The 12,624-nt window shown below is 35.2% G+C and overlaps 1 protein-coding gene across 4 annotated transcripts in view; it reads left to right on the forward strand.

Moving 5' to 3' along the window:
- Window positions 1-1,235: 1,235 nt before the first annotated feature.
- The window catches only part of LOC114302348 (UDP-N-acetylglucosamine transporter UGNT1), a 199,705-nt gene continuing 188,316 nt past the window's right edge, over window positions 1,236-12,624 (forward strand). For 2 of the 4 annotated variants that reach the window (XM_082901470.1, XM_082901468.1), the window contains exons 1-5: window positions 1,248-1,533; window positions 3,814-3,890; window positions 4,973-5,134; window positions 5,244-5,377; window positions 6,783-6,913. In XM_082901470.1, the coding sequence (XP_082757596.1) occupies window positions 1,398-1,533; window positions 3,814-3,890; window positions 4,973-5,134; window positions 5,244-5,377; window positions 6,783-6,913 (640 nt within the window). In that variant the 5' untranslated portion in view covers window positions 1,248-1,397. Of the gene's footprint in view, window positions 1,534-3,813; window positions 3,891-4,972; window positions 5,135-5,243; window positions 5,378-6,782; window positions 6,914-6,995; window positions 7,041-7,157; window positions 7,256-8,229; window positions 8,338-8,914; window positions 8,972-9,116; window positions 9,538-12,624 lie in introns of those variants that run through there. The other 2 variants (XM_082901469.1, XM_082901471.1) reach the window with 2 other exon arrangements.

Below are 12,624 nucleotides of genomic sequence, written 5' to 3' on the forward strand. Positions count from 1 at the left end.
ACTCCCGTTCCCCGTTGAACTCTTGTGCAGGTTCCACTGTGGGCTTGGTCATTCGGACACTGGTTTGGGAAGCGTGGATAAGTCCGACCCGTTCCATTTGAAACACACTGTATCATCAATATTAAATATATTTAAGAATTTAAAAAAGGGTGTTCGAGCTCCAATCTTGTATTTTTTATGTCCATAAGTCCATATGCTAATTTATTGTGTCCATAAGGACAAGCGTTTACGAAATGACTAAAATATCCATATATATATATCTATGGTTCCAAATCAAACCCTAACAAAAACCATTTTCTGTGTCTCACTCTCTGTCTGCAGCTCTCTCTCTCTCTCTCCACCACATCCCCTCACACTCCTTTACCACCACCTATACCACCTCATTGACGCACTCAACATCTCTATCAACCTCTTTGCTTTACGGCTTCGGCAGCATCAGCGACCATGACTCCTTCTTTCGACAACGAGAGAGCGGAGGAGAAACAAGAGGTAGAAAGATGATAAGCTTGTCAACGGTAGAGCTAGAGGCACCCGATTTGTGATAATCGCTGCCAATATGAATAGATCTGGCCATCTTTCTTTGTTTATTTATAAACCAACTTCGAGTTGGCCATGGAGGCGCTCTAGAAGTGGGGATAAAATTGAAACAAAATGTTCTTCAAAACAAATAAAAAAATTTCTCACAAAACTATTTCGCAAACAGTGAATCCCCCGCTAATAAAAAATATTTACTAAATCTAATAACTTATACCCTGAGTTTTTTTTTTAATATTCCAAAAAAAGAAACTATTTGGAGAATTGACCTGCTTTTTAAACTATTTGGAAAACTAACATGCTTTTGAAATCGCATTTGAAAATGTGATTTTGAAATTGAAATTACATTTTCAACATGCAATTTTACATTAAAATCGCATTTTGAACATGCAATTTCACTATGTCATCATTTTTAACTTGCGATTTTAAGGTGAAATTGCATGTTCAAGATACAATTTCAATTTCAAAATCGCATTTTGAAAATGCGATTTCAAAAAGTAGGTTACTTTTCTAAATAGTTTGAAAAGTGAGTCAATTATCTAATTATTTTTTTTTGGAATATTTTTTTAAAAAAACTCTTTATACTTGGATTGAATTTATTATCAACTTTCTCTTTAAAAAATTACATACTAAAAAAATTTAATAAAAAAATACGAAAAATTAAAAATTAAAATTTCAAAAAATTAAAATTACGGTAAATTGTTTTATGAGTTACGACTCAGCTAGTCAGCTTGACCGAGTTCGTTGCTGTGTATGGTTGAATTTTCCGATACCTATGTCCATACAGAGAGGGGGGGAGAGAGAGAGAGAGAGGGAGAGAGTTGAGAGATACGATCTAGAGAGAGAGAGTTTAGATCTCTCTAATGGCATCAAGTTCATCGAAGAGCAATATGGTATTACCAGTATCAGATCCTCCAAGAGGAGACGAGAGACTCTTCAAAGGATCTGGAATGACTAAACGAGGTGCTTCCGCTGCAATCTCTTACATGTCTTGTGCTGGTATGTATTTTCATCTCCAAATCTATACACAATTCTCAGTCGGTTCAACAAAGAATCAATATAATTCAGGTGCGAGAAAGAGAGGAACAATTTGAACAAGAATGGGTCTATAATTTGACGCACTCGGATGTTACAATTTTCAATCATTTCTTCGAATGTTTTTGAACTGTTTGTTTCGTGATGGATCTTCGTTGATTTATTTCTGGTTTGCACAAAAATTGTGTTGTAATTTCATTTATTTTATTTGAATATTTTCATTGAAGTCAGCTGTCAGTGAACTTCATGTGGCTGAACTGAGCAAGTCCAATTATGATGAAAGTTTGATTCAGAAAATTAGGGTTTACAAGAAAAGAATCTGAAATATTGGAGAATTTTTGTTTGAGATGTTATTGGGATGATGACATGTCATGATGCTGGTCAGGGCTTTGTACACTACTAAGGCTGTGTTCAGTTCGTGGACTTGGGAAGGGATTTGGAAAGGGAAAAAGTGTGTGAAATGTAGTTATATTTTACACATATTTCACCTACCTTTTCCTCTTCCCTTCCCTTCCCAAATCACGAACCAAACACAGCGTAAGTGATTGTTTTAAATGTTTATGTTTCTCTGATAATCACAGATATATCTACAGAGCTTATCAAAAAATTTAAAATTTAGTGGAGAAGACTCCTGGCTTAATTCTTGAGTTATTGTTTTTTAAAAGCTTCATAGATTTTAGGAGTAATTGAGTCTGATCAAATTGTCTTTACGCTGTAATTATACATACCTTAAGAAAATAGTGATTGATCCAATCCTTGCCATGCATCACTGCTTTCGAGTCTTTGGAAATTAAGATAATGTTGAGCAGGTCCTGTGCTTATTCTTTCTAGAACCTACCTCCCTGCCTACAGACTACCCATGCTATTAGTGCCTTGCTAAGTGACACAGACACGGACACGCAAATTTTCAAAAAATACAAGACAAGACACGTTGGGAATACACTCAAAACATATATTTTTATTATATGTATATTTTTAAATATTTAATATGTATTTTATGTCAAATATTTAATTTCACCAAATTTATCAACTTTTAGCTATGCTATTTTAGTAAAAAATTGAAAATTATAATTTTTTTTTGAAAAAAATAGTACTCAGTGTGTCCCTAGAGTGTCCCTAGTGTGTCCTCAGCGTGTCCCTAGCGTGTCCTCAATGTGTCTCTTATGTGTTCTCAGTTTGTCTTAACGTGTCCGCAGCGTGTCCCAACGTGTTCAACCCTTTCCAACGTGTCCGACATGTGTCGAACACCTGTACGTGACCTCCGGAGAGGTGTTCGTGCTTCATAGGTGCCTTGTTTAGTAACTTGAAAGTTGGAAACTTCAGGGATTTATGTAATAGCTTGCTGATGAATTCCCATATTATTAGTCGAAGGGCAATGAATTAAGCAAAAGAATGCAAGTCATAAATGTATTTTAAAAATAAATTAACAATGAGGGTCTTTCTTATTTAGTGATTTTTCCCTTTCCTTTTCAATCTAAGGGTTGGTTTGGCATGTTTGACAAAAGCCAAAAAGTCAAAAAGTCACTATCCGATTTAAGTCACATCATCTTATTTAAGTCACATCACCTCTCTCACACATCACTTCAAACCCAACCCAACCCAACCCAACCCAACCCAAACCAAACCCAACACATATTTCATAAAAAGTCAAAAAGTGCACTTATTTAGATCATCTCAAACAACCCCTAAATGTTGCTGATAAATTTTCCAGGGCTAATTGTTTATGTCTTCTCTTGAGAAAATATTTGACTTTGAAAATTTGTTAGGCTAATTAAGTGGTAGTCTTGTAGCTGCCTGCTCCTAGATGTTTGTTGCTTCTCCATTGTGCTTAAGATTCTTGATGTTGATTGAATTTGAGGCCCTTCTGCCCATACTCTCTTACATGTGAGCCATCTTTCCAATTTGTGCTTAAGATATAAAATGCAGGACTTCCTCTTATTTTCTTGGTAGTGTAACAAGTTATGACCCAATAAATTGAGTATGTTTAGAGGCAAAATGACATGAACTTGATTTTAATGTAAAATGTTTGAAGCCATTGAGGTGATTGTTACTTAATGTTAAACTTGGAGGTAGATCTTTAATTTGACAGAAACCTAGGAAGGCCAATGCCCTCAGCATCACAAGAGCTTTCCTTAATTCGCTATATCATGGATGCTTAAGCCTTCGTATTTCTGCTTCTCATGATATTTCCTTCAAAAGATTTTGTTATTAGCTTATCTTATAGCTCCATTTTCCATTTTGCAGTGCTGTTGATACTGTTCAACAAAGCAGCTCTTTCTTCTTATAGTTTCCCATGTGCAAATGTCATCACTCTCTTCCAGGTAGGAAGTTGATGAACATGATTTCCAGGAGCTGCTGGTCTCATTTTTTAACTAGTTGTCTACTTTTGACCCATATCCTGATGAAGTTTTGATCACTGTAATTGACATGTTGAACCAGTATTTTGATTTCCAGGCTATTAATTTCTGAAGCAAACTACCATTATTTGACTTATCCTTTTCTTTTGTCATAGGTGAATTTTATTTTTCTAAGAAGGAATTTGGATTATCGATTTTAATTTTTTATTTTAAATTGAAAGGAAAATAACCAAAAAAAAAAATAGTGGAGTTATGCTTACTCCACTTTTGTACAAATGCATGACTTTTTTTCTTTTCTCTATTATATGAAATTACAACAATGTCCCTAAGGGTGGGGCAATTATTTTTGCCTTTCCCCCCCCCCCCCTTGGCAAGAAGGGCATTATTGTAACTTTGTATAATGAAGACAAAAAAGGTAGTGTATTTGTACAAAAGTAAGTGAAACCAAAGACGGCAAATTATCTATCTATTATTTATCATTTAGTTGCTGTTGGTGATATCCTTCAATGCAGAATGATTTGGGGGCTTTTACTTTTTAAGTTGATGAGCTGCTCATGGCTTCCTTGAAATGGAGACTTTTGCTTTATAATCGAATATGCTAAATGAGTAGTTGTCGCTACTCCATATCATAACTATCAACCAACATTTTCTTAATGCCTTGTAAAAATTGATCCCACCATTTTCTTGTAGCTAAAAGCAGCGTTCTATTAATTTAATTAGGTGTTGTTTTAGGTTTCCAAAGTTGATGCACTTTTTCTAATCAAGCAAACGATCCTGATCATGATACCTTTCGCTTCTTATAATTTTGCTACTCTTTAGTTTGCATTGGTTTTCCCTGCTTGTAAATTGTACGTTTTAGCTTTCGTTTCCTTTCTTTCTTTCTTTTATTTATTATTTTTTTTATCATTTACTTCTACTGTTTAGGCTGCACCCATTTGAATGTGAAGCCGTATGTTAAGACGGATTCTGACCTCTTGTGTAGTTTTATTTGTTTATTTATTTATATTTTAATCCATTTCAGTCTTGTATGTTTGTATCTGCTGCAGATGATATGCTCATGTGCTTTTCTTTATGCATTAAGACGCTGGAAGCTTATATCTTTCAGTGTGGGTGAATCCTTGCCTTTAGCTGATAACTCCCCAACATTTGTTCCATTAAAGACGTTGATCCGCACCTCACCTCTTGCACTGACCTATTTGCTTTATATGGTATGGCATTTGACTGTTTAACATAGAGCTTTTTCTTTTGATGGAATATTCTAAGTTTCACTTCTAGTTGTAAATAATTTATAGCCACTGTTCGGTTTGTCCTTGAAAGCTAGTTACCATGGAGTCTGTCCGAGGAGTAAATGTGCCCATGTACACCACCCTTAGAAGGACAACTGTGGTATTTACAATGCTTGTTGAGTATGTTCTGGCAGGGCAGAAGTACACCTCGTCTGTTGTTGGAAGGTAAATTGCTCTTTCTAACTGCTTCTTTTGCTTACAGTGTGTAGTATGCTTTTGGTCATTTAGAGATGATGACGATGGTGATTTCTGGTGGTTTAAATTTAAAATGTTATTTTGACTTCATCTCTCAACCATGGTCAATGAATGTTTGCATATTCTGACCTTAGGAATGCACTTGATTGGTTGTTCTGAGGAGCTGAATACTAATATTGGAATATAATTTTTGAATTTTAGAAGTCACCTGATACGTTTAGAAACATTAAAAATTGATAGCACTTACCGATGCATGTGCGAGGCACTTTTTCTTTCTTCCTTTTGAGTAATTTGATAATATGACTTATTGTTTGGTTCATATTTTGGCATTAACATCATGATAAGCACCTATAAGCATGTATTTTTTAGCATACCATGCAATACAACCAGACCATTTTTTATGTACAGGCGTAACTTGTCTAATTTTGGATTTTTTTTTTTTTGCACAAAGATTCGTATAGGCGCTATTTTGTTCTTGCTTTTACATGACCAAGCAATAATATGTGAAATGTTGATGTACAATGATACCGTTATTAACGGCGAAAACTTTTTGCCAACTTAGAACTTGAAAATGTCGATGCATTGCCCATGAAGTATATAGTCTGTAGTTAGAGAGAGAGAGAGAAAAAAAAAAGGTTTTACGACTAAAGTTTCACTTTTTTTTGTTTTTATGATGAGGAACCCTATGTACGGGTTGGATAAACCTTGGATACACACACCTACTCACAAGACACTTGTATCATCATCAGGTAAGACTCGATGCAATACCAGTTTGAGTCGAGTCTGGATCCAGGATATGTTATATGAATGGCTTAGTTATGTGGTGTAATCCTAATTATTAATGATAATGTGAGGGAGCAAAGGTATTTGACCATACACTTTTTATGGAGAGAAATTATTTTGCATTTTCTGATTATAGCATACTTGCATTTTTGTGCTTATTAAAAAAAAAAAAGCATTTTTTGCTGTTTCGTTAATATATGATGTATCAAACAAAAACAAGAAACCAAAAAAAGGGGATTGTCTGCCAATACTCAATACGGAAATACCAAATATTTAGGAAGTAGTTCACTGTACAATACATAATTTTAGTGACTATGGTTTAACATGTGATATTCCATCGCCAGGCTATGTATGGACAAATTCTTGTGTTCTGTTTGGTTTCACTCAAATCTGAGTATGAACTCTTGGGTTCTTTGGTACATCAAAATGTAAATAATAGTGCATAACATCTCAAGCTTTGGTTTGGATATTTGAAATTGTTTTTATTTTTTATCTTTATTTTTTTTCCAACATCAAATAGATATTTCAACTTTTACTTGAATTTTTATGTTTCTAATTCCTCGGTTTAACCAAAAACATAAGGTGTTATCAGTGTGGCATTGATCGTTATTGGTGCATTTATTGCTGGGGCTCGAGACTTGTCATTTGATTCCTATGGCTATGCTGTTGTTTTTATGGCCAACATCACTACAGCAATATATCTCGCAACCATAGCCCGTATTGGTAGTAATTCTTTTGTTTTCACAGATCTTTTTCATTAGCTTCACGTCTCTTCTTTTCATTGCTGATACTTTCATTTTCACAGGAAAATCTAGTGGCCTCAGTAGCTTTGGTCTCATGTGGTGCAATGGTAAGTTAACAGAGCTCATAACAAACAAAAAACCTGTGGACATTACAGAACTTCTTAAATATGGTTCTTTTAAATTCTAGAACTGTGAGATAAAATCATTTTACTTTTTTGATGTAGGAATATTATGTGGGCCATTCTTATTGTTCTGGACATTTATTCGGGGTGACTTGGAGATGACATTGAATTTTCCATATCTGTTTTCTCCTGGCTTTCTGGTAATTTGTTGACCATCGATAAAAATTTCTTAGTTTTAGTCCAATAATTTTTTCTTTGGTTGCAAACTTGATTTAGATACGCAGGAACATTGTCTCATGGAGACAAGAGGCTGGAATTTCATTTCTGTCCAATTTCATGCTGCTTTTCAAATGTGACCTGAAAATTGTTTTTAGTTTTCAAATGTCATTTGTGTTTGTGCTAGCATTTTATGTCATTAATTAGTTTCTGCATCTCTTTTTCTGATCTTTTCTGAACCTCTTAACGCTTTGTATGTTTGCGATTAATTAGCCTGGCTACTTCTTGTTGCATCAGTATTAAAGATAGATTTGCATAAGCTTATCCATAACCAAAATCACCATCAATCATCTTCCATAGTGGTGACTCATGATGACTGCTTTTATCATCATTCCCCCCCCCCCCCCCCCTCTCTCTCTATCTCTTACCCACTACTGTTAAGTCCATCAAATTCAAAAAGAACAATTTACTCTTGAATATTTTGACCAATTTACACAAAATTCATTTTATAGTCTTTTTTTTTTATAATTTTTTAAAATACCATTTTCTCGAATTAAGCATAACATTTAAATCTGAACCCTAATGAAATACAACATGTGCATCCACGAGATGATAATTGAAGAATGAAAGAGGTACTTCCGAATCAAATTTGAGTTCTAATGGTGGTAGATGAAAACTAGAGAAATTGGATTTTGAGTGTTGTCTGTGCTGCTTGAATTGAATATCAGCCAAAAGCTGATGTGGTAAATTATTGATTGTTTCTTGTAGAAATTATGAAAGTTGACTAAGAAATGAGGATTTGGGTTTGATGACTTTGTCGGCAACATTAACCTTATTTGTAATAATCATTTTTGTATGCACTTATGTCTTGCTCTGTATTACAACAATGCTAACAAATTGGGATCCTCCGATTAAAGGTATTGCTCTTGTTGATTTGTTCATTTATTGTAAATGGCAGGCTGTGTTGCTTCTATCCTGCATATTGGCTTTCTTCTTGAATTACAGTATATTCCTAAACACAACTCTTAATTCAGCACTCACGCAGACAATTTGTGGCAATTTGAAGGTTTGTTTACCAAGTGCCTTTTTTCTACTTGCATGAACAATTCTCACAAATATGATTGTAGTCTTAGCAAATGTGTATCATTATGTGCTACCTACCCAATTAAATGGGAGTCTTGGCCCAGTGGTAATGCTTGCCATTAGCATCCTTGGTGGTGACTGCATACATTTTGCCCCCCTTAGACCCTGCTTTAGCGATGTCGCGTGCACTGGGTTGCCCTCCACTACCTGCCCAACTAGGGTAGCCTAAACAAGTAGTGCTGCTCTAGGATCATCCAATTACACCTTAGTTATTTGCTGATTTGTTCAAATTGTAATTAGATTAAAAATATTTATAAAAAATTGTTTAAAGTCAGATGAGATGTAAGGAAATCTTTCTAGAGATGAATTGGGTTTAAAGTTTAAATTGATAGCCTACACTAGCATGTAAGGATGTACACCATTCACTCGGGCGAGTTCCTGCACATTTATTGGGAGTTTTGTTTTTTTGCTTGTACTGTAGACATCTTCATATTTCCTACCTTTCGAAGTCCAACCAAATGCTTCGGTCCTGTGAATTGTTGGTTGTTGTATTGCTGTAGGATCTTTTCACCATTGGACTTGGCTGGATGGTGTTTGGTGGGCTTCCATTTGACTTCGTGAGTGTGAATTTTACTTTCTGTCTCCATACGGCACTACTACTGGACCTTTACTCTTTTTCTTTCCTTTTTTTTTTTTTTTTTCATTTTTGTTTTTTCTTTTGAGTGTTGTTCTTAGGAGATAATCTGATTGTTTTGCTTGCAGTTTAATGTTGTTGGGCAATTGCTTGGTTTTGTTGGATCGGGTCTGTATGCCTACTATAAGCTCATAGGGAAGTAACTGCAGTCTGCTGGAAGGCTAGTCTTTCATGCAATGGCGGTAATAGGTTTGTTGGCTTCATGTGGAATCCACAATTTTGATTCGATCATCATGGTGTTTTTGAAGGAGATATACTGGCATTGAAATATCATAATTTTTGAAGAGAATCAAGTCATGCTTTTGCTTGATCTGAGTGTTGTAAGCAGATTAGGTATCCCTTACATGTTGTAATTGATAATTGATATTCTTTTTACTCTAGTCGCAAAAACATCAACTTATTAGCTGAAAATTTGGATGGAAAAACAAAACATGCTCTAAATATTGAGACTATAAATTTGTAGCAACTCTTCCCTAGTTTGCTACCTCACTTTGGTGCTCATGCATTAACTGTAGTTTTATTTTATGTTTCTATGAACTTGATTACACTATGCAACAAGTTCGTTGCACTGATGGATTGCTAATCAGAAAAACAATGTGTGACTTGTAGGGATTCAACCGAGCTCGAAATAGTTGAATTATCAATGGATTGTTATGCCCTTTGTCTCAAAACAGTTAAATTTTACAAAAGAAAAAAAAAAATGAAAAATCGATTTATCTGATATTGACTCTCGGTCAAATGGAGTGCCAAACGAGAGGAAGTGACGATGTTTTTGGCTTTACTTGGTGTCCCGATATTGTGGGTAGTGACAAAATGAATCTGAAGAATTCATGAACCAACCTACTTTTATCTTCGAATCTGAACCCCATGAAAAGTCAAATCAAGGGCTCTAACTTAGCACTAGATTCATGAAATGGTGGGCACAAGCCATTATATAATCCTTGACACGGTGTTGAAGCATTATGTGGAATGAAAGAGGAGCTGAAGCATTATGTGGAATGAAAGGAATTGAACGAAATATGGTGAAATGAATTTGATAAACTTGATTCATGAACCAAAACCATTGATATTCTTTAGCCTTTGTATCTCATGAAAACATCAAATTGATGTTCAAATGTAGTGTCTGATTCATGAGATGGTGGGTACAAGTTACAACCCTTGGTATAGTCCTTGGACAGAACATAGTGAGGCCTTAGTAAATAGTCCCTATAATGGGAGGCATATGGGTTACGTTCGTACTAGTTAATTTTGAGTCTGATTTTGTTTACACTATATTATATGTGAATAAAATAAATTCTGATTGGTTAAAATAGTAGATTTTTTCATTTTAAATGGGTTTATCAAACTTTAAATAGAGTGCATTATACTATTTTAACTATTCACAATGTGTGTTTTGTTCATACACTTTTTAATGATTGTCTTGTTAATTTGATAACTATACAAAATAATTTTAATTAATATTATGATTGTCTTGTTAATTTGATAACTATAATTTCAGTTGCATTAATTTTGCTCTCTAACTTTCCGAACAGTTAGTTTAATCCATTTCTAATTTGTCTCTCTCTCTAGATAACAAATTTTAGTCTATCATCCAAAAATTGGACATTGGTGTAGGCCTTCTAGCAAAGGGTGTTTATTATAACCCTAACGACAAAAAAAGATGTTCTTGTAACAAAAGCCAATGACACCCACGTGTGTCTCGCAGATGCACTTGGTAGGAGAATTGGATGACAAAATCCATCAATGTCCCAAACATTAGAGATGGATGGTTTGGTGAGTAGTCTCAAGTGTCTTCGGTGTTAAACACACAAAATAAATTTTATAATAATTTATAGAAATTATAACGGAAGACTGAAATTAAATATAGGTATAAAAAGATTTACATTTAGGACTTATTATTATATATTTTTTGTAATTTATTCTGTATTTTAATTTTGTATAGTGAGTTAAAAGTCGCTTCTCATTTTTTAATCCACTTCCTCTCTAAAAAAAAAAGTCAAAAGGTCAACAAAAAAACCAAAAAAATCAATTTTGAATTATCTTCTCAAAACACCCCTTAATATTAGTGATTTCATTGAATGTGACATGAGTTTGCAAATGGTTTGAACTGCACAGTATGGGTCTCAGTCTATCAAGAAGTTTAAAGTCTCTTATCTTGAAAGCCAAGTGAGGAAGCTATCCTTTTAATGAGTGCTTTTCCTACTTGGGGGGATGCTTTGATCCCTAGAATGGGAAACTCTCTGAGAGACAAGAACATGAATGCTATTTTTTATTGCTACGAAAAGTAATTCCCATTCAAACTTCAAAGCACTTTTTGGTCCTACCATTCTTCCAAGGATGGAAAAGTTCGGAAAAAAAAAATTATAATAAATAACACAGAAATTAAACATAAAATTAGATGTAGAAAATAGGTTGATGTTCAAGATTTTTAAGAGTTGGCTTCTCATTAAATTGAATCAACTGCTCTGTCTCAAATAATGCCAAAAACCGACTGATGTAACTCCGTTGAAGCTCAAAGAGAGAGAGAAGACGAAAAGAGAAAGGGAAATGATAGAAATAAGGGAGGTGGTCTCTCTGCTGAAGAGAAGACAAGGGAAAGCATAGGGCCTCCTCCACAAAGCGAAATTCGACTTAAACCCTTTGAAGCAAATGAGGTTGAAAGTCGAAATGAAGGGCAGAAAGGTAATTTCACCAGTGACCAAAGATTACATCCGCACTTTATATATAAGTAGAGAGTTATGAGATCTACTTTCCATGACGACGGAGGCGGCACAGTTTCTCTGTCAGTCATGATGTTAGTTAGATTCACGCCCACTGCACAGATCGAGAACCGTGAAAACACAAAAGAAGAAAAAAAAAAATCAGATCTGTCACTTCGTCTGTGAGTTTTTAATTTTAATCAGGAAAATGAGTCGGAGCTTTAATTAGAACTACGATGTAGCAGTGGGTCTCACTCACTGTCACAATATATATATATATATATATGTACGGGGAGGAAATAATTCTCCTCGTATAATCCTGTTGACCAAGTCCACGCTCCTCCGTACGACGTCGCTTTGCTACCTGAAAACACAAACGTGAGCTAGCCGGCGGGTGTGTGCCGGAAACCTCTCCGATGCCTAAGTCAGAAAACTTGACAAATAGGCAAAGCTCTAAGTTCCCAGAAAGATTGTGTTCAATTACCTCCTCCAAGGTGTTGCTTGTGAGCTTTTATAAGTTTCGTATGGCACAATCCTAGTAGGACTTGTACTTCTCCATGCAGAGTCCTCCTAGGATTCATTCTCCTAGGGATAATGCTTATCCTTTTGCACCCTCCCCCACTGCTTAAACCAAGTGGGATGGTTTTTTATATGACCGAACTTCCACATGACCGAAGTAAAATTGGCTATACCGAGCCACAGAGGGCCGAACTATACTTAGCTCGGTCTGCTCCTCCAATTGATTACTTCGGCTGCCCTGTTTGACCTTGATGTGCTTAGTTCAAACTTCCAAGTAGCAAGTTCTGACCGTCCCAACCGCTGTATGTCACGACCGGACTAATTCTGAAACCGGTCTTCCCAGAACATACTGCGGCCG

The sequence above is a fragment of the Camellia sinensis genome, chromosome 13 (genome assembly GCF_055761805.1).
Source record: "Camellia sinensis isolate YWXY chromosome 13, ASM5576180v1, whole genome shotgun sequence".
In the NCBI taxonomy this organism is placed as follows: Eukaryota; Viridiplantae; Streptophyta; class Magnoliopsida; order Ericales; family Theaceae; genus Camellia; species Camellia sinensis.